Here is a 22,460-nt window from a genome sequence, read left to right as displayed (position 1 = left end):
TTTTTATGAGATGATTCTAGGTACAGAGAAACCTTTCCCAGCCAGAGTTGGGACTATAACATTATGGTCAGACCCAACGTTATTCTTTTTTTTTTTTTTTTTAACAAGTGAGGCAAAGTATATACTTATATTCTTTATAATCCCTTAAAATCCTTACAGTTGAAAACGTGGTCCTTGAAGTCTAATTCAAATAAAAAGAAATTTGCTTAGTGGTATATGTAATTTTAACAGCCTAGACATATACTCAAAGAGCATTTTCTAATTGTGAAATCTGCTCGGATATTTATCAAAAGCCCTACCATAGCCAATTATACCATGCTTCTGAAAATTGTTACTAATCAAAAATGCTGCCTTCTCACTTGTTGGGATGAGCACTGGGTGTTATATGTAAACCAACTTGACAATAAACTATTAAAAAAATGCTGCCTTCTCACTTGTAAGAAACAGATCTTGGTAAATGCCAGGAATTACCAATACCTTATTAACAGGTTATTATAATTCTGTATCTACTTTCATTTACAAGTATCATATAAATATCACCGGCAAGTATCATAATGTTAAATCATTAAACTAATTTGTAAATATTGATTTAGAAACCTTGGAGCATATGCTGCAAAAAAAAAACTTTAGTGAAACTAAAAAAAAAAAAAAAAGTATTTTTTTTCCCAGGTAATACACTCAATTATTTTCATGATCATCATTGACCTGAGATTGATAATAAACACATGCACGGTTTTTGTAGAAAACTGACCTGGGCACAATGTGAAGACAAATATTAGCAAATACCACATCTCAAGTTATACTCTAGGAAATCATACAAACTGTAATATTGCATAAAGTTGTTTATTCTTGTTATTAAAACTTGGACTCAAGTAATCCGGGTTGTTCTGGAAAAAGCACCTTGTTTGCAGGGATCACTTAATCATCCTTTTCTACAATCACCTCTCCATGAAGCACCTTTCTTCTTTGGCGTAACATGTGAAAATAGAGTTGTGGAAACACTAATTGAAAGAAAGAAGACAAGGGAAGGTATTGTTGAAAATTATTTATACTCCAAAGCTCTTACCTGTAGCAAGCATTGAGGGCAAGCACATCATCCACCACCTCTGCCATCCCAAGTATTCCCAGAGCTCGGGGAAAGAGCATAAATGTGTGCCTCCACATACCATATGCTAATATGTGATGTCCATTTGATTTTGAAAAAGCTTAAAAGTTGGAGGCCCCAGGCCCTGGTCAGGTTTAATGTGCATCCTCATTACATAAAATATTTTATATCGTGTTGATGCAGATTTGGGATACTATAAACTTTTCTTATTTCTTTCGCTCCCTCACAGACACTAATTTTATTGAGAAGGGTAAATAACAGCCTCGCTTTACTTTTGTATTTCCTGCTACTGACTATCAAAATTTGACAGAAAAATATTAACACTGCTGGTATTTCAATGAAGTGAGTAAAGTCTCACCCATTCACTGCAACCTACTGAAAAGGGATGAGAAATTAGTGAAGAGGCTGAATTAATCATAATATTTTAATGGGGCGCCTGGGTGGTTTGGTCGGTTAAGCGTCCAACTCTTGATGTCAGCTTAGGTCATGATCTTGCAGTTCATGGGTTTAAGTCCCACTTCAGGCTCTCTGCTGTCAGTGTAGAGCCTGCTTGGGATTCTCTGTCTCCGCCTCCCCCCCCCGCCCCACCCTTTTACTGCTTATGCATGCTTGCACTCTCTCTCTCCAAAATAAATATTTAAAAAATACTTTTTAAAAAGCAGCTTCATTACATAGAGCAACACACACAAGACTGAAAAGTACTCCTGAATAAGTTTTCCAAGTATATGCTCAAGGAATAGATAGAAATGAACTGATATTTTCTGGATACAATGTTTACCTTCAGATAAATAATTCTAAATGCTGGCAAATAGTTCACTGATGTGTGCTCTATGTTTTCTTTTTAAAAAAGCCATATTAAGCTTCTCTTTAAATGATTTTGAGAAGGTAGTCATTCGGGTTATCAATTTACTTACCTTTTTCCTTATAGTTAGGAAAGAGTCTTTTTTGACTCACTCTTCAATTATTTAAAATTATGAATCCATGGGGGATTGAACAGAAGTTTTGATGTATCTGTAAGCCATAAGGTTGCTTTGCTTATTAAGCCAGCATATGATGATACTTTACAAAAACTTCCACAGCATCTGCTAAATCAAAGTACTAATAACTATACACTTACATGGTATATAGGAGGCCATGGTTATAAGAAGAAAATAATAATAGTCAAAAGAGACATTGTATTTATTAGGAAGTCTTATTGAAAACATTCCTGTCTTCTTCACGTACGGTAAGGCAGCATATATTGTAAGAAGTTCACCAGCAACTCCGACAGGGTATAAGATGATAAAAAAATTGTATCTGGAGAAAAGAAAGACCTCAAAGAATTATTTTTCCAGGGCAACGACTGGGTTTGACATCATCATTCTTTTGCTACTTTTGCTACTGTCTTTAAACTTAAAAATTTGTCCTATACATATTCACAATGCCCCTCGCAGAAGGTTAATGTTTTCTCTACTTGAATCGTTTGCTTATAAATTTAATGATCTTCCTTTTTTCTCATACCAGTTTTCATTTTAGATGACAAGATCTTAATAAAATAAGAAATCAACTTCCTTTACAGTACTGAAATAATGGTATAGATGTTAAAAATGTATATGTAGTTTCTTATTGCAAAAGACATGTCTTGTGAATACTGTGAAGTACCTGTATGTATTATAACGTTTTGTAAAGGTAACTTCTTTGACCCCTGAAATCAGAACTGAGCTAGTCACTTCTCAGTCAAGGGCGGTGCTTTAAAAGACCCGTTGTGATCCTAACTTTATACCTACATCTTGAAATTACCAAAGTGGTTCTTTGGAGGCCTTTGAAAACCCCCTTATGGTTACTAATTAAAAGGGAATGAAGTACCATTTCAGAAAACTAAAAAACTACCTAACGTTTCAGGAACTACTGACGAATATATTGCCTAAAACTGCTTTCGTAACAAAACAAGTAAGACAAGCTGTTTCCAAAACTCCCACGTTAAAGGAAGCATCAGTTTGCTTCAAACCGAGCTGAGAAGGTTCTTTCCACAGTCCCAGATCACGGTTTGTTCATCTGGGCTGTGGCGGGGCCTCTGACACACAGTAGGCCGGCCGGCCCTTCCGCCACAACGAGACAGGCTCTGCAAGCCTCTGCCGGCCTCCAGGAGAAGGAGCCTCAAGGACCCAAGGCAATGTTTCTCCATCAAGGAATGTCATTTTTCTCCAAGGCAGTTGCCACAGGAAATAAAGGTCAAAATCTCGGCGGAAAAAGAAAGAAAGCAGATTAATCCATATTTTATTTACTCATGTTCTTGGCATTAAGAAAATATTTACAGAGAAAAGTTAAGTTCATCAGCATGGTAGGAACTCGGAGACAACTTAAGAGTCACCTTGTTCTTGCACGTCAAGGACGTTCCAGAATAAGAGATGGGAGAGGAACGGAACTGTCTGCCAAACTAAATTAAGTGGAGAAAGAAAAGACCAATGACCCTTTTACCATCCCTGTTTACCCCTCCTTGCTTTGCGAATATCCTCGGCTTTCTTACTACTCTCTCTGTAGATACTTGTATGTTATTTAAATCACTCTGTTCCAATCTTAATCTCCTAACTCAATTTAAAATCATATAACTGATGGGGCGCCTGGGTGGCTCAGTTGGTTAAGCATCCAACTTCGGCTCAGGTCATGATCTCGTGGTTTGTAGGTTTGAGCCCCGCCATCAGATTCTCGGCTGACAGCTCAGAGCCTGGAGCCTGTTTCAGATTCTGTGTCTCCCTCTCTCTCTGACCCTTCCCTGCTCACAATGTCTCTCTCTCTCTCTCAGAAATAAATAAAACTTTAAAAAAATAATAATAATAAAATAAAATCATATAACTGAACACTTTATAAGCCCTTCTCAGGTAAAACGTTCAAATTTATTTACGTGGTTTTTAAAGTTTATGTGACTTTCCAGTGAGGTTTTTGGAGGCATTGTTCTTCAACAGAAAAAAACACATCACTCCTAGAGCGAACTAGTCTAAGGCCTCCAGCCACTATTTTTAATGTAACGAGAAAGAATCATACAATTTACTTTCTTTGCATTTTAAAAAGACCACATGTCACCAACTCTTTAAGTTCTGAGGCAGCCTGGAAAATATAACTACTTGTTGAGAAAACAATATAATGCCTCCTTAAAGATTCTTAATGGTCACCTATAATGTTTTTGAAGGGAATGAATTTTGGAAATCATAATGGAAATTCACTTAAAAACATAATACAATATATAAGTACCTATTCAGTGGACTTTTCTAACCCATAAATAGAATCAAAGTATATTCAAACTGTCAGACTAGGCCGGCTATTAATAAATAAGAAGCCATTCTTAAAGTGAACTTGTACTTGAGAACAACAGCCTCAACATTTGAACATAAATACAAATATTATTTTAGGTTTTTAATGAGGTTGGCAAATACAGCTGGGATCTTTAAGATTTCTGACATGAAATAAAATGATTCACGATTAGGATTAACTGACATGTATCACGCTAACATGTGCATTCCAAAGTTGAAAGCGTTTATAGTACCTGGTTTAACATTAACGCGACTGAAGAAGGATTTCTAAACAGCAAATTGAAACGTGCAATGGCAGAGCTTTGCACTACATGCAAAATGCATTCCAAGAGGCAGGCAGACAGAACGTTAAAGATATTTACCTTCCACAAACAGATTTTGTAAGTACAGGAAATGAAGAAACTCTATCATGAATTAGTATTTTCAAAGGTGCTAGAGGCCTGGAAGACGGGGACCATGCAAGATGGCACTGAGGGACATTCTCGGATTAGTCCAGCAATACTCCAGCCCGCCAACCGCGTGAAAGGCCTGATCGCTCAACGTGAACAAATGTTCAGCTACAGTGAGAAAAAAACCAACCAAATGGACATCAACGGGAGCCCAGCCTTCTTACGATGGACAGTACGTTAAAGTTCAAATAATAATTTTAAAGCGTTTTCAAGAAACAAAATGGTAAGCCGCAAAGGTCTAAAAAGGAGCTGGGGCATGTAAAAAAGTCTGAAAGAAGATAAATCCAATTAACAGTGAGTATCCTGATGGACAGGGATTATAAACAATTTAAAAGGGTTTTTTTCTTTAGTTTGGATTTTTTGTATATTTTACAGTTCGTGATCTATGAACATGCATAATATATGAGTTAGGGAAAAGGAGTCATTACTTAAGAAAAGTGTTAGGCTTTTAATATATGGGAATCAAAAACAAATCTGACACTAGCTGTATGCTGACTTTCAGATAAGTTAGGAATGTGTTAACATAAATATCAGAGTTTTAAAAAATAGAAATGGGGTGCCTGGGTGGCTCAGTCGGTTAAGCATCCAACTTCAGTTCAGGTCATGATCTCATGGTTTGTGGGTTTGAGCCTCACATCGGGCTCTGTGCTGACAGCTCAGAGTGTGGAGTCGGCTTCCGATTCTGTGTCTCCCTCTCTCTCTGCCCCTCCCCTGCTCATAGTGTGTCTCTCTCAAAAATAAAATATTTTTTAAAATTTTTAATAAGAAATAAAAAACAAAAATATGGGGGCGTCTGTATGCCTCAGTCAGTTAAGCGTCTGACTCTGGATTTTGGCTCACGTCATGACCTCACAGTTTGTGGGATCAAGCCTCAAGTTGGGTTCTGCACTGATAGCACAGAGCCTGGAGCCTGAGTTGGATTCTGTCTCTCCCCCCTTCCTACCCTTCTTCTGCTTGTGCTCTCTCAAAAATTATAAATAAATGAACATTTAAAAAATCTTCTTGGGGAGCTTGGGTGGTTCAGTCGGTTAAGTGTCCGACTTCGGCTCAGGTCATGATCTCATGGTTTGTGGGTTTGAGCCCCACGTCGGGCTCTGTGCTGACAGCTAGCTCAGAGCCTGGAGCCTGCTTCGGATTCTATGTCTCCCTCTCTCTCTGACCCTCCCCTGCTCATGCTGTGTGTCTCTCTCTCAGAAATAAATAAAACGTTAAAAAAAATTTTTTTTAATCTTCTTAAAAAACAGATATATGGATATAGCATTGTTTATAATATCTCACGACAGGCCTTCTACTATTAGCAAACTGGAAATTATCTGAATTCTAGCAACAGAGAGCTGGCCAGCCGTCCTGTGGAATACTGCATTAAGAGTTACAGCTAGATCTAAATATTCCTGTGTTGACTTTAAAAAAAAAAAGTTCCAAGATATAAACAAAAGGCAAATACAATGGCATTCTATTTATGGTTTTAGGAACTCACATCTGTGTGTTCACATCTTCGTTAACATGAAAAGATCTGGGCAGGTACACAGCAAACATTCCCCCCCCCCCCCCCCCCCCCGCCCCAGGAAGCAGGCTGGCGAGGTGGGAAGACACCTAGAAACTTTCCATGTTGACTCTATATGCTTTGTGCTTTTGAGATTTCTGCTGTGAAGACATACTCCTTCTGTGGTTTAACAAAAAATGCAAAGGATGGCAACATCGCCGAGCCCTGCCTACGGAGAACAGACACGCGGGGGCACCCGTACGTGGGATATCTTGCTCACCCCAGCTGCACTTCCCACCACCTGGCATATCACATAGCTGTCAGTGGCGTTACGTTTGGTCTCCCGTGTCGTGAGAACACAGAGTTTTTCTTGCGTTCAAACCTGCATGTCGGGTGTGCAGGATGCACACAACACACGTCACTCTTGCAGCGACAGTCAGCAGGACAAGGGAAGGAAATGAACAAATCCATGCTGGCTGGCGTGATTTGTTCTTCAAAGAGCAGTCTTGTTTTCATAATAACTTTGGAAAATATCGGGTGCTCAAAGAATTCAAACGTAAAAAAAAAAACCAACATAAAAGGTGCTGCTTTAGGATAGATCTATTTAGAACCCTTGAAATACAAATTTTGTCACGTTCCAAATAATGCGGTTTAGGTAAGGATGACCTTTAAAAATTTCTGTCTCTGGTACTTAAAATGTATCAAAGAAGCGGACATTATAGGGGCACCTGGGTGGCTCAGTCCGTTAAGCGTCCAACTCTTGATTTTGGCTCAGGTATTAATCTCACAGTTTGTGAGTTCGAGCCCTGCACTGGGCTCTGCACTGGTAGCAGGCAGGCTGCCTGCGGTTCTCTCTCTCCCTCTCTGCCCCTCCCCTGCTTGAGCTCTCTTTCTCTCTCTACATAAATAAATAAATATTTAAAAAAAAAAAAGAAGCTGACACAGTATATATAAGATCCTAAAAATTATGAATACTCAATTATTGCAATATTTTAAATCATTCAGACAAAAGGCCCCATTTTTGGCACAGTGTTTATTTAATATAATTCCAAAAAATGTATTTTGCTTTTGAAGAAAAATAAATGACCAATGCAGGTTATTTAAGGATACTGATATAATTTGCCTTGCACTGATTTTACTCAAAATATATATTAATATGCTTTTTTTTCCTCTGATCATTAAACTAAGCCTTTAGAATGCAAGTTATTACACGGCTAATAGCCAAAATCCAGCATCCTGGCATCATGGGGCTAAGGCACAAATTTCAATGCTCTGGTGTTAGCACACAAGACGCGCATGCACAGGGCTGTGAGCATTTCAACCACAAGACATTGCCACCTGGCCCATTTAATGAAGTATGGCAAGTGGTCGAGAAGACTGAATGTGTAGAAGGAATAGCGAGTGATCTCTGTCACAGTCCACGCGACCAGAAAAAGCACCACGCTCTCCTCATTCTGGATCTGCAGAATCACAGAGAAATCCACAGTGTCGTTTAACCTTGAACGTTTTCCTCCACGAAGACATTACAATTTAGTTAATTACTGTGTTTTCTTACACTGGAACCTTAGGGGCAGACCGAGGCTAGACGGCAAACTTCATGCAGTCCCCATTACGTCATCCATTCTAACACACAACCTGACCACGACCGGGGCATAGGGAAGGTCAGATCTCTACTGCTTTCTCTTCCTCAGCCTTCTGTCCAGCCGCTAACCAACCACCCGAGGACAACATCGGCCCCTCAAAACCAGCATGGGAACAATCGGACATTACGGCTCCGCCTTTCTATTGGCCACCTGACGCGCCATTCTTCCTCAGCACTAGCTCCTGCCCCGGTCGGCTCCCTGTTTCCTGCTCCCCCCACTGTGATTCAGGGCTCCTCTCCCATCCCCACTACTGTAACAGCCTCCTGAATTCTCGCTCTGCCCTCTAGTCTCTTCATGGATGGAAGTTTTCTCTTAAAAGCAAAACAAGCAAACAAAAACACACTTGGAAGTAGCTCGTCTGTGATTTAGAGGTTTCTCTGGCTCCTCATTGCTTAGCAGGAGAAGAGGGTAAAATCCTATCCCCTCTGCACGGTGATTGGGGGGTTTTTTTGTTTTTTGTTTTTTATAATCTGAGCTCAGAAATCTCTCCAACTTAACCTGCAATCTCAACATTCCACGACTACCTCTCTTTCTCTCTCTCAGTACTAACTTTGTATTATTTCCAGAACATGCTCTGAACATTTACATCTTAACACATCCCTCCATGGCAATGCTACTTACTGGCTCCCACAGAAAACCCTCTGTCATCCTTTAAGATCCAGCTAAAACATCACACCCTCTGGAAAACCTTTCCCAAACCCCCCTTTCACCCTGAGCAGGTACTTGCTCACCTTCCTTCTTCAGATCCGTATTATAACACTTGCCATTTCATTTTAAAGTTCTGTGTGCCCAACCCTTGCATATCCATCACCACACGATTTACACGTTCCTTCCTCGGGGAAGCCTTCCTTCCCTCCCTTGGTCACACTAAGTCCCCAGGTATAGTGTGATACAATACACTCGGCCTGTTTCAAAGCACTGACACTAACGTAATGAAACCTTCACAGCTGACCCCGGAACAACAGGAGGGTTAGGGGGCTCAACTCCCCCCGTATAGTCCAGAAGCCCGCGTATAACTTTTGACTCCCCCAAAACTTAACTACTAATAACTACTGTGGACCAGAAGCCTTATAGGTAAGATATGAACAGTTGAAGAACACATATTTTGCATGTTATATGTATTATGTACTGTATTCTGACAATAAGGTGAACTAGAGGAAGGACGATCCTATCACGAAAACCTTAAGAGAAAATACACTTACAGTACTTTACTGCGTTTGTCGGAAAAAAAGATCTGTGTATGAGTGGACACGTGCAGTTCAATCGCATGTTATTCAAGGTCAACTGTATTTGTACAACTGCTCGTTTACCATCTCGCCCAGCCACAGGCTCCACACGGCCGGGGCTGTATTTGTATTATTCACGGCCAGATCGCCAGCACAGTCTCAGGCACAGAACAGATGTGCAATCGGTATTTCTCGACTGATTCTACATCTGTCTGACTGCACACCCCCCCCCCCCACTTCCCAACAGCCAGCGTGCCCAATAGCTGTGACTGCCGCAGCCGTTTTTTGTAAATTCAGACATCAGCACAGTGCCCAGTGTATACAGGCACTTAATAAACATTGGCTAAATTAATTAAAGAGTGGTGGAAAGGTGCCAGTGGGAAACTATTGTTGGAGAAAATTAAATAGCAAGATTCAGGCAGAGACCCTGTGGAGGACGAAAAAGAGCAGATGGGCCGTTTTTCTCTTGGGGGCTAGCGACCTGCTAGATTCTCTTTCACTTCTTTTCCACAGGTATGTTGGCCACCCCATCTTGTCTTTCTTTTTCCTTAGTCTTCCGACCCTTTGTAGTCCTGGCCCAGCTCTTACATTCGAATGCTCGCTGTCTGGAAGAGTCTCTCTTTAATTTTGTTAATGTTGGGCTCCTGCTTTTCCACTGCGCAGCCATCTGGGAAAAGCGCAGGCACTCGCTGCGAGGTGCGTGGCGGCCAGCGGTGAGGGCCCAGGTGGACTGAGGTGAGTGAAAGGCACTGGTCAGAAGGGCTAACGTGCAGAGCGGCGAGAGGGCAGGAGGGCAGTGATCTGTCCCCACGCGGACGCGGGCCAGGAAGTCTAGCAGGCGAGGGGAGGGAGTTAAGGTATCATTTCAGGCGGACTAGGGACAAGAAAGGCATCTCAGGAATGGAGAGGAGGCCAGAGATCTGTCCTCAAGTAGACAGGAGACGCTGGAGGCTGTCAGAAGGTCAGAAGGGCCCGTCTGGGAAATGTTTCTGCCATGGGTTTATAAGGCCCAGTGTCCTGACACAGTGATCATGGTGTGTGTTTGTCTAAAAAGGTTTAAGCCACTAATTAGACTTCGGTCTGTCTCCTGTCATGCCTCAGTAAATAACATGCTAATTTGTCCTAAATTCCTCAGCTCTTCCAACTTTTCATTTTGTCTTCCCCATTTGCTCACATCTACAGAGCTACATTTGCTTTTTTATGCCTCTTGCTATGCCACGCAACGGTGAATGAGGAACAATCAACTGTTTACACTGACGACCTCAGAATACACATCAACAGAAAAGAACATTTTTGGTTAGCTATTTGATGGAATATGAACATTAATTTTAAAACTGAGAAACATCAGAGGAGAGTAGATTGTGGACATAAATACTTAGTTTGCTTGTGTTACAAGGTCATTCCACTAATGCACTAAGTTAATGTACGTTCACACGTAAATCCAAACCCAGCCCTTTTCTGTCTAGTGGTTCGGCCTCCTGAAATATAGCAATGTTAATATTTTAGACTCCTATTAATAAAAAGCTACATGAAGGCACATGAAGAGAACACGTTAGCGTCACTTACTGGTTTTATACTGTGAGTAATAAGCCACACCATAAAGATTCTTGAACTCACTTGGACCCCAGTCACAATCACAGAAGTAGGTACAATTCCTTAAAGAGAAAAACAAGTCAGGGGTGCCTGGGTGGTTCAGTTGGCTAAGCATCCAAATTCGGCCCAAGTCATGATCTTGCGCTTTGTGACTCTGAGCCCCACATCAGGCTCTGTGCTGATAACACAGAGCCCGCTTGGGATCTGATCCTCTGTCTCCCTCGCTCTCTGCCCCTCCCTTGCTCTCACACTCTTCCCTCTCCCAAAGTTAAATGTTAAAAAAAAATAAAGTCAACCATTGCTCTGGAGTCAATTCATACCAACCATAAAAATTAAATCAGAAACTCACCAATTAAACAGTGGACTATCTGCAAGCAAATAAAAAAAAAAAATCACAAGTCAATAGCATGCAACATAAAATAAATCCCTGTGAACCCTGGCTTTCTACAAATCCGTAGGTGGTATGTCTTCAGCAAAATACGATTGGTTTTGCTCCACAAATAATTTTTCAAATAAATATCATAACAATAGAAAACCAGCATCATAGGAAACTTACCTCAAGCAAGGCAAATGTTTGGAAAAATTTAAGTGTCTTCTGAATACTTTTATATAAACCTTTGTGTGTTCCTTTTTCCATATAAAAACGTACCATGGCAATAGCTAGAACCAACCACCTAGAAGAAACAAAAGGATTTTATAAAGTTCTACCAAAATGAACGCCGCTGAGCTTCCTGAAGAGAAATGGTGTAGTTTAGAGTAATAATAGGTATGTTTCATTATGTTCTCAGTTCATTATTCTTTTTAACAAAACCCACAGGAAGAAATGACACTGTTTTTATACAGACTCTCCAAGGGGGATGAACACAACATATTGGAGACCCACGAGATCCAAATGTCAAACGATGCCCACTTCATGTTTGGTTTCAGCAGATAAACTTATGGACTGAAGAAATTAGCTTTATGTACCAAAGTGAGGTTATCAAGTATTTCATAATTATACTAGTATTTCCTAAGATACAAAACTTTTGAGTATAAGCACGTACTTACGCAAATATACAGTATATCCTTACATATAAGTGTAAGTAAAAATCTTTCATAATAATTATTTTATAATGTTTTTGTTTATTTTTGAGAGAGACAGATTATGAAAGGTGTGGGGAGGGGGGAGGGAGGAGAGCAGAGGGAGAGAAAAAGAGGGACACAGAATCTGAAGCAGGCTCCAGACTCTGAGCTGTCAGCACCGAGCCCAACGCGGGACTCGAACTCAAGAACCGTGAGATCATGACCTGAGCTGAAGTTGAACACTTAACCAACTGAGCCACCCAGGCATCCTTCATACTAATTAGTTTTTGTAGAATTTGCATGAAATAAGAACAACAGTTGGGCCACACAAGGCATACATATAGAAGGCCATATACGGGCCTGGCTTAAAAGAGTTTGTTTTACAAAATGGACCAAGTACATATGGCTTCCCTTTTCAACTTATATTTGTACATGAAACAGAGGTTCTGTGTTGTGAATCAAAGGCGTTTCAAACACAAACTACACCTGTGGAGAGCAGGTTTCTCACCTGAGGCTCCATCTGCCAGAGACACTCACGAGAGTTCATGTTTTTCCACTTTCGGGCACAATTACAAGAGCACTTTTTAGGTTGTAAAAAGGTGCACCATCTATAACTTTTTAAAATCTGTAATAACACACCCATGGAAATAAATGTGTTAAAAACCCCAGGATTTTAATCCCGTGGTCTCCAAAGTGTCTAGTTAAATGGGTTTATGAATGATAACATTTTTATGCAGTTTTAACTTTTTAACTAAAGAACACTCATAAAATGGACAAATGGCTTAAAGATTCCCACAAAGAAACTACTGGTTGAATGTGATGACCATGGTCACCAAGGTGAGCAGAAGAAAATGGCGGTGGGCACTTCTGCTCCGGGCACTTGCATTCCTCCTCAGCACATACCAAGGTGAAAGCAGGGACATTCCCATGACAAGAAGTCAGGTAAGGTCTGAAACTATCAGCGAGCCCTCCGAAATGTGGAAATGGTAATGGTAACAGTGAGGAGAATCATCGGTGTACTTTCAGAATTCTTTCATGTTCTAGATAATATTCTAAATGCGTATTTAACATGTGAATATTTCACCCTCACAAAAGCCTTGTGAGGTAGGGACTGCTATTATCCTATTTTACTGCTGAGGAAATGGGCAGGAAAGGACACAGAGCCAGGCAGCTGGAATGTAAACCCACCGCTGAGCTCAGAGTCTATGCTCCTGAACCACGATGCAGTACTGGTCTGGCTCTAGGTATATACTATGCCTTGCGATATTGGTTACTCATAATATTTCATATATTTAAATTACAAGTAAATTTCAAAACTTATACGGAGAGGGGCGGCCTGGGTGGCTCGGGTGGTTGAGTGCCCTACCCTTGGCCTCGGCTCAGATCATGATCTCATGGTCCGTGAGTCTGAGCCCCACATCGGGCTCTGTGCTGGCAGCATGGAGCCTGCTTGGGATTCTCTCTCTCTCCCTCTCGCTCTGCCCCTCCCCTGCTCATGCTGTCTCTGTCTCTCTCAAAATAAATAAATAAACTTAAAACAAAGTTATAAGGAGAATTATGCTCAAATATTATAACTGATAGTAGTGTACTATCAAAAAGGTTTGAAGGACACTGTTGAAGATGAGACAGTCACATCAAGTGACTTACTACCCTAAGTATTAAGATCAGCGGTCCAGTTAGACAGAACCCATGAGGTCTCCTAATCCCCCAGGCTATTCCCGCCCTACAATACCCCGGCTTTACTAGATTCAACAGATGGCTTCATCCCATAGTGGCCAACGCTGAATTCTGTGCTGGGATAATCTGGGTGATATTTTAGATGCCTTCCAGGTTTAAAATGTTATGATTTCATTATCTCCAATTCTAAGTCCCTATATACTAACAATAAGAAAACAAACAGCTTAGTAAGACGTTTAAATTCACATTTTCCATCCACTGTCCTCTTCTTTGTTTAGGAAAGTCCAAATTAGATTTTTACAAAAGATCATTTCGAGAGATTATTTTTAACGTACCAAAGCATTCACCCAAGGACTCATGTAGACGGCAAGTTCTCTATGTTAAATAGTGTGACATAAAAATCTATGCTGAAGAACATGGTAACAAATTCTACTTGTGTCCCATAGGTGGCAGTATTGTACCACCTACTGTGGTATTATGATCCCAATTACTAACTTGTTTGAAATTAAAAAAAAAATTAACACTCTGGGTGGGGTTAGAAAGGACCACCTCTTATCTATTTTTCAGTCGATATGGCCAAGAGCTAATCTGAACTAATCAGTGATCACTTTCTAAGCCCACCATCACAAGGGAGTGACAATCAAAGTCTCCCATAAGGGCCCTACGTTTAACTAACTTTGGACGTCCTACATTCGTTAGTGACTGCAATTCAAAGGCAAAAAACATTCAAAGGCAATTAGAGCTTCTGCAATTGGGAATTCTTTTCTGGAAAGTTCTGTTTATAAAAAATATGCCAGAGCTACTGATTACCCAAATATGAACCCAGATAGATATGCTCAGTCCTTGAGAAAATACTCCCTTTGGAAAATATATACACATGTGCTCTGTATGTAGAAGACTGCTTGCTCTCTTGCTTAGGTCATTTCCTTATCTTCACATTCAGCACTTATTGCTAAGCCAGGTAGTGTGCTATGTGCTGGGAAATTAGAAATAAATAAGACATAATCCTTGACTCAAGAAACCATTAAATTAGCAAGTGGAGAAAACAAGGCAGTGGCATCACAGGAGGTATGTGCCGTAACTCACTAAACACACGGCCTTCTTGCCAGGCCAGTATGCCCTCCATGTCCCTGAAAAATCTTATTGGAGGAATTCTTTCTTCTGTCTCTGGCGCCCTGTTTTCTTCTGAGATTTCTTGGAGACAGCCTGCTCCATAAGGAACTTGGTTACCTAAACCTGTATCTTCTTTTCGTATTTCAACACTTGTTTAAAAATTTTAATTATGAACAACTTCAAATATATACAACAGTACAGAGAATGGTGGAATGAGCCCCTATGTGCCCACTGTCCAGCTTCAACCATTATTATCTTATGGACAATCCTGAATTATCCAAACCTTATTCACTTCTCTCCTCACCACCCCTGCCCCTCGTTATTTTGAAGGAACTCTAATACATCCTATAGTTTGATTCATAATAAAAGGATTGCTTTTACTAAACATTACCATAATACCATCATCCCATGTGAAAAATTTTAACGACCACATCTTAGATCACAAGATGTAGAGTCGGATACAAGCTTCCTCACACTTTATTATTTTTTTAAAATGTTTATTTATTTTTGAAGAGAGAGAGAGACAGAGGATGAGTGTGGAAGGGGCAGAGAGAGAGAAGGAGACACAGGATCTGAAGCAGCTCCAGGCTCTGAGCTGTCAGCACAGAGCCCAACGTGGGGCTCGAACTCACAGTCCATGAGATGATGACCTGAGCTGAAGTTGGACACCCAACCGACTGAGCCACCCAGATGCCTCTCATGCTTTTTAAAAATGATTGAAATAAGGTTCATAGTTTGTAACTAGTTGTGCTCTTTCATGACTTATTTAACTTATAGGTTTCCCCTCCCTTCCTCTATCCACTCCTTTCTCCTTCCCTTTCTTTCTTGTGAAATTTGTCTGTTGAGGACACTGAGTGGTTTATCCTGCAGACTCACCCTCTGTCTAGGTTTTGCTAACCAGACACCCACGTGCCGTTTATTATGTTCTTCTGTCCCCTGTATTTCCTGTTGACAGTTTCAGGGGCTTGATCAGATAGATTCACATCGGAGGCTAATTCCTAAGTTGTGCTGCGCACTTCCCTAAAGAGCGCATGATTTCTGGCTGTCCGTCTTGTTTGTAATGTTAGCAGTCATTGCCGATCATTGCCTAGGTCCATTAGTTCAGCAGTTATTGAAACGTGATGATATTCTAATTTTATCATGTCTTCTTGACACGCCCTATAAAGTAGCCATCTGGAGACTCGTACCCCTGGACTTCCATATGTTGTTCACTGACACCACTAAACTTGCTTTCCTAGACAAAATTAAAGTTTTATTTCACAGCCAATATGTGTTACAACTTACTACACATAGACACTCATGCCAATGAAATTAAGCTGAAAGGTTCACTAAAGAAAAAAAAAACAGATAAACTAGACATGGTCAAGATTAAGACCTTCTGCTCTTTGAGGGACACTGTGAGGAGAATGAGAAGCCAAGCCACAACTAGGAGAAAATATTTACAAATCACGTATCTGAGAAAAGACCTGTATCCCTACTATATTAAAAACACTCGTAGAACTCAGTAACAGAAAATCAAACAACCTCACTTAAAATCAATGGGTGTTAAGATTTGAACAGGCACTATATCAAAAAAGATATACAATTGGTAAGTAAATACATGAAAAGATGTTCAGTGTCATGAGTCACTAGGGAAATGCAAAATAAAATCACACAGAGATAACACAATACACCCATTCGAATGTGTAAAATTACAATGACTTGACCCCATCAAGCGTTGATGAAAGATGGACACAAGCTGGAGCTCTCATTCACTACCCATCGGGATGTAAAATGGCACAATCACTCTGGAAAAGGTTGGCAGTTCTTAAGAAATCAAAATGTGACTACCATACGATCCAGCCATTCCACCCACAGCTTTTCACCCACGAAATACGAAAGCATACGTTCAAAGACTGTGCATGAATGCTCATGGCACTGTCATAGCCAAAACCTGGGAAGGACCAAAGCGTTCCTTCAACAGATGAATGGATAAACAAAGTTGTGGTAGATCCGCCGTGTGGGATAAAATACGTGTCTGTTACCTAACATCTGGGGAAATGTATATGCCTGAACCTTGGGTCTGGTACTCTAATAACTCATACTATCTATACTCTGAAACTATCTTAAATAGTTTCTCTTTCTGTGTCTAGCGCCCTGCTGATCAGAGCCATGATCTCTTTATTCCTTGTAGCACTCTAGCAAAGTAATTGTGTTGTTCCAATCTACAGGTAAGAAAACTCAGGGTCAGAGAGGTTAAGTGACTTATCTGAGGCCACCTGGCTAAAAAGGAGACAAGCAGAGCCTTTAACCAACACCTTACTGTGCTATTTACAGATTATAACCCATATATGTTAGCACGGCATTTAAGGCCCTGTGCAATGGTCCAGGCTCCCATCCAGCTTCATTTCCACACACCCCCCCACACACACACACTTCAGGCCCACTTGTTGTTGCCTCAACAACATGTCTAGGAATGTCACATTTCTGTACCCTGCTTCACACTGTCTCCTCATCCATGCCTATCAAATCCCACTGATCCTTCAAAGCTCAGTTACATGCTATGATCTCTACCACAAAGCGTTCTCGGATTCCCACTGCCTGTCTGACCTGTGACCTCTGCTGAGCACCATCTTTTATTGCAATATATAAATGCTCCAGGTCACACTTCTGCAAGGACAGAGTTTAAAATATTTAGCTTATGTCTTTTATTTGACCAAGGGCAATGCACTTAACAGGTCTGGACTCAAAAGTCCTGAAAAGGAAAAAAAAAAGACAAGACATAAAAAGAAAAGAAAAAAGAAGAAAAAAAACCACACTCACAGAGAGTACGTTCACTTCTCTGGTCAAGTATCTATTATGAACAAACACCATAAAAACCCTCACATCCTTCAAAGGTGTAATTCTACTCCTGGGAATTCACCTGTACCATGTAATTCAACAGAACAAATAAAAGCAAATGGTCACTAGGGGAATGATTTAATCCATTATTATTCATTAACTCTATACACTCTGATGTAACCATAAAAGAATATATTTACGAAAACCACACAGAAATATCTAGTAGAATATTACATGAAAATAGGCTACATGATTGGGCAGATCATAACTACAATGGTCCGTGAGATGCCTTTTGGAGCTTACACTTTAACTGGGGGAGGTAAAGGACAATAAGCAACAAGCTCAATTAGTAAAATACACCGTACAGTTATATGGCAATAAGTGCAATGAGAAAAAATAAAGCAGGCAAGAGGAATAATAGTGTAATGGGGACATATTCCATTTGAATGAAGATAGCTAGGGAAAGCCTCCCTGAAAATGGAGATTTGAGCGAGAAGTCTGAAGGAAATTAGATACTCACATAAAAGCTAAGAAAAAAAGGAAGGTCTTGCTAAGCTTAGACAATTAGGCAAGTTCTTTTTTTTAATTTGTTAATGTTTATTTGTGAGAAGGAGAGAGAGAGATAGAGAGGGAGAGACAGAGTGTGAGCAGTGGAGGAGCAGGGAGAGAGGGAGACAGAATCTAAAGCAGGCTCCAAGTTCTGAGCTGTCAGCACAGAGCCCGATGCACAAGGGGCTGGAACTCAGATTGTGAGATCATGACCCGAACAGAAGTCGTCCACGGAAGTCGTCCGCCGGTTAAGGGCTAACATTTTAAGGGACTAGGCCACTTGGGCACCCCTAGGCAAGTTTTTTTTTATGGTTCTGTAGATAGATACTGCTAATCTGTTATTTTATTGTTTTCAAACCTATTACAAGAAATTAATGAATTTCAAAGTTCTGCTAAAAGAGAACAAAATAACCAAGTTAAATGGACAAACAAAAAGAACCTCAGCTAACTCTCTGCTACCCATACTATTCGATGCATACCTTTGTGCCTCATTTTTTCACACCACAACCTCATCTGCCTCTATTCCCCAACACCGCCCTTCAGTTAGATTAAGAGAATATATCAGGCTTTTCTGCATCTCATGCGTATTTCGAGAATGTATCTCACTCGAAGTATCTACCCTCCATATGTGCCAATCCTATTCCTTCTTCAAATCTCAGTGCCTCTAGGGGCACCTGGGTGGCTCAGTCAGTTAAGTGTCCAACTTCGATCTGGTCATGGTCTCACAGTTCATGGGTTCAAGCCCTGCATCGGGCTCTGTGCTGACAACTAGCTCAGAGCCTGGAGCCTGTCTTCGGAGTCTGTGACTCCCTCTCTCTCTGACCCTCCCCTGCTCACGCTGTCTCTCTCTCTCTCCTAAAAATAAATAAAACATTAAAAAACTTAAAAAAAAAAATCTCTGCCTCTAGAAAGCCTGCAAAGAGTTACATGAATTACTCCATTTTGGTTGCCTTTGCTCTTAAACAGTGATGAAAATGACAAGGGACCTTCTCAACACAGGCAGGGGACAGATCTAAGTTTCAGATATGCAGTAGTTGGCTGGGCAGGAAGGAAAGATAGGAATGAAGTGTGAGAACACAAAGGACAGGGCATTTCATTCTGCTCCAGGTGGGGTGGGAGACCTAATGTCCAAGAGGTTGGCTTGATTTAGAAATCATATGAGGAATGAGGAGGATGTTATACAAAGAGTGAACAGCCTGAGCAAACAATGGAGAGAGCCGTGAAAAGAAAAATGCAGGGTGCTCGGCCAGCATTAGGAGTTAGAGTTGACTTCAAACGCCCAGTAAAACTGGAAATGAGAATCAGGGAGGATATTGCAAAGGCCCTTGAACGACAAAGGGCCTAAATCCCTTCGGTTAGAGGAGGTAATGGGGACTCGCAGGAGGCTTTAAACAGTTATGCTAGTTTCAATGGTTAACTGGGGTTTCAAACGGGACAGTGGACTAGAAAGGGAAGGGACAGCACACCAGTTAACAAACAGCAGGTATTCTAAAAATGTTTCTTAACTGCGTGAGGCTATCACAAGAGAGAACATTCTTTCAGGTTCCACCGTACCTAAAGACAGCCGGCGTGGTGGGCAGTCGGTCGTTCTGCAGTTGCTCTGAATATATTATTTGTCTCTTTCAAGATTATACAAGTTACTAAAGCGTAAGGCAGAGAAACAGCAAATCTCTGAAGTCAGACTGTGTAGGCTGAAATCCAAGTCTGACACCTGCTGGTTGTATGATCTTGAGCAAATTACTTAACCACTTTGTGCCTCAGTTTCCTAATCTGTCAAGTGCAGTATCTCATGTACCCCTCACAGGATGGGAGAGAACTGAAAATAACACAGTACGTCTACAGTAACCAACACAGTATTTGACACACAGTAAATCCTTGGTAAATATCTTTTTCATCAACTGTATTTGGTACGCAGGATCACTCTGAGCATGTAATAGGTACTCAGTACTGGGTCAAACCATTTATTCTTGGTCAATCCCATTTTTCTATGATCCTGGGACAAAGTTTATATTAAACTTCCCCCTACATTTGTACAGGTTAATACTTCACGTGCTAGGGGGAAATTAACTTCTTAAAAAGGCAATGCAATTTAGAAACAGAAGAGCTTTTTCTCAAAAGGTCTTGAAAAGCCGTCGACACACACGTCACTGTGATAGCTCTTTGAAGAGCGGGAGTCATTGTGTAACCTTAACTTGCAAGTCACACTCCAGGCCAGAAATAAAAGTAAGTACAGGGTATCAGCCGTGAAGTACAGAGGCCATAAAGATGCTGGACACGAGTGCTGGACTCCGGCACGGCTGGGTTTTTTAAAGATCGTCCCAAGAAAGTAGCTCTGGGGCTCAAACAAAATGAAACAACCGCGCTGACACGAACAGTGAAGAAAGTTCTGCCCTGCGATCTGCAGCACGAGGAGACGCACGCTGGGGGCCACCGGCCGGACAGCGCCGGGCTCGGGGACGGCGGCACCCGGGAGGTTCTTCACCAGCAGCCGCGGCCCGCGGCGGCCCGGCCCAAGCCGCCTCCCCCGCGGGTCGGCCCCGCATTCCTGCCCGGGTCTATACTTAACCTCCGGCCCGCGCCCCGGGCCGCCGCGCCACGCCGTGCACCGTATTAGGCAATGCCCGGCGAGCAGGGCCCCGGCACCCCCCCCCCTCCCCGCCGCTCCATTCAACGCCGGCGGCCGCTGCGGCGCCCGCGCCCCTCCCCCACGGCCACCGCCCGCGCCCCCTCCCCGCGCCGCGCGCCCCCCGCAGCCGCCAGCGCCCCCGGAGCGCGGAGTGCCCGGGGACCGCGGCGTGCCCGGGGACCGCGGCGCGGGGGTGAGGGGTGGGGGACGGGGGGCGGAGGGAGGGAGGGCCCCTCGCGGCGCACGTACCCCGCGGTCATGGCGATGTTGTAGAAGGTGAGCCAGACGGTGGCCAGCAAGCCGAGGCGCCTCCTCTTGCCGGGGGCCTCCCTCTCCTCGCCGGCCTCCGAGGCGCCGCCGTTGGTGCCGTCCTCCTCGCTGGACGCCATGGTGGCTGTGCACCCGGGGGAGATGGAAGACAGCGGCAGCGGAGTGGGAGGGGGCCCGGCCGAGCGCGCCGCTGAAGCGCCGCCGCCCGCTGCCGCCGCCTCGGTCAGGCGCCCCATGTGCCGCGCGCAGGGGGCTCGGCGCCTACTGCCCGGCCGCCCGCAGGGGGAGGAGCGGGCGCCCCCCGCCGCCGCCCCGGCCGCCCCGCCCCCGGCCCTCGGGAGCGCGCGCGCGGCGCGGGGGGCCTGGCCGCCGGGCCTGGGAGCCGGGGCTCGGGGTCCCGCGAGCCCCCGGGTACGGGTTCGAGGCGGCCGTGTGGTTTCGCTCCCACGGAAACCTCTCTGCTTCTCTAACTGCGGGAGCCCCCTGTTAGAGACGCCCCAGATGTCCCGGGCGCTGGCGACGTGCCCCTCGCTAGCGTGTTTAGTCGGGACGCACGGAACGCACCTGGACTTGGCGCGGCCCTGCCCCGCCCTGCCTTGGGGAGGGCAGTTTCTGGACGCTGGGACGGGTAGTGGGATCCTGCCGCCGAAGACTCCCTAAGACCCCCTGGGGGAGACGCGCGCACTTCAGCCGGTTTCCCTCGTACGGGCCAGGGGGTCATGCACAGCGGGAACATGGTAGGATTGCCTCACTTGTGTGGATTCCCCTGGAGCCAGTGTTCTCGAGGCATGGACTCCAGCGCAGGGCAGTGCCGGATGTTAGACAGAAGCTGGAGGAAAGACAGGACGAGATACCAAAGGATAAAAGTGTGAGCGGACACAGGAAGCTACAGACACAGGGCTAACCAGAGCCTTTTCCCGCAGTCAGGAGGATCTCCCTGTCTCCACTCTATCCCTTTCCCTTTTCTGCCTTTCCCCGGACACCCGTGCTTTCTCCCCATGGCTCTTTGCTCTTCCCCTTACATACAGCACACAGTTGGGAAGGCAGGCTCCAGAGTCAGATTACTGAAATTGAAACCCCAAATTCTTGGCTCCACCAGTCTCCCTAGCTTGGGAACTTGGACACCTAAACTGCTCTATGCCTCAGTTTCCTCAATGGGAGTAATTTATAAACCTATGTCGTGGGGTTTTGTGAGACGCAAGTGAGATCACTTACGTAAATCGCTCACAGTCCCGAAACGGGTTGAGTCACCCCAAATCGGCGTGTGATCACCATTCTGGCAACTCGGATCTTTGTTGATCCAGCGAGAGAAATTCTGTGCGGGCCTGTGGAAACGATCTGCCTGTTAGGCTGTGCTGCTGGAACCTGAGCCTGGCCCTGGGCGGGGGACAGCCACCGGAAGACCACATAGTCACAGGAGGCTGGGGGCACCTCGCCATACAGACTCGTTCTTATCGGGAGGAGAGCGTGGGGGAAGTCAGGTTGTGATCTGGCCTCTGGGCACCTGATCGGGGCAGCACTACCAGCCTGCCTGCGAAACTTAAGACACTTTTGAGG

The 22,460-nt window shown here is 43.3% G+C and overlaps 1 protein-coding gene across 1 annotated transcript; it reads right to left on the bottom strand.

Annotated features, from left to right (window-relative positions):
* Positions 1 to 632: 632 nt before the first annotated feature.
* On the bottom strand, positions 633 to 21,163 carry HACD1 (3-hydroxyacyl-CoA dehydratase 1). The gene is made up of 7 exons (XM_039245889.1): positions 20,883 to 21,163; positions 11,343 to 11,460; positions 11,136 to 11,154; positions 10,760 to 10,848; positions 7,663 to 7,784; positions 2,223 to 2,401; positions 633 to 1,001 (listed from the first exon to the last, which is right to left on the bottom strand). The coding sequence occupies exons 1-7, from the start codon at positions 21,137 to 21,139 to the stop codon at positions 919 to 921; spliced, it is 867 nt and encodes a 288-aa protein (XP_039101820.1). The 5' UTR covers positions 21,140 to 21,163; the 3' UTR covers positions 633 to 918.
* Between the last annotated feature and the right edge of the window lie 1,297 nt (positions 21,164 to 22,460).

Source organism: Hyaena hyaena, unplaced genomic scaffold (genome assembly GCF_003009895.1).
Source record: "Hyaena hyaena isolate Hyena2069 unplaced genomic scaffold, ASM300989v1 scaffold_277, whole genome shotgun sequence".
NCBI classification, from domain to species: Eukaryota; Metazoa; Chordata; class Mammalia; order Carnivora; family Hyaenidae; genus Hyaena; species Hyaena hyaena.
Note: the sequence above shows the minus strand (reverse complement) of the source record. Positions and strands in the feature narration are given on the sequence as shown.

Bases quoted from the DNA above. Each gene is read 5' to 3' on its own strand.
- HACD1 (XM_039245889.1), bottom strand. From the start codon at position 21,139: ATGGGGCGCCTGACCGAGGCGGCGGCAGCGGGCGGCGGCGCTTCAGCG. The intron at 11,461-20,882 runs GTACGTGCGCCG...TGTTTCTTCTAG, and splicing joins AACATCGCCATGACCGCGGG to GTGGTTGGTTCTAGCTATTG. The intron at 7,785-10,759 runs GTAAGTGACGCT...GTGATTCTGCAG, and splicing joins TTACTCACAGTATAAAACCA to ATCCAGAATGAGGAGAGCGT.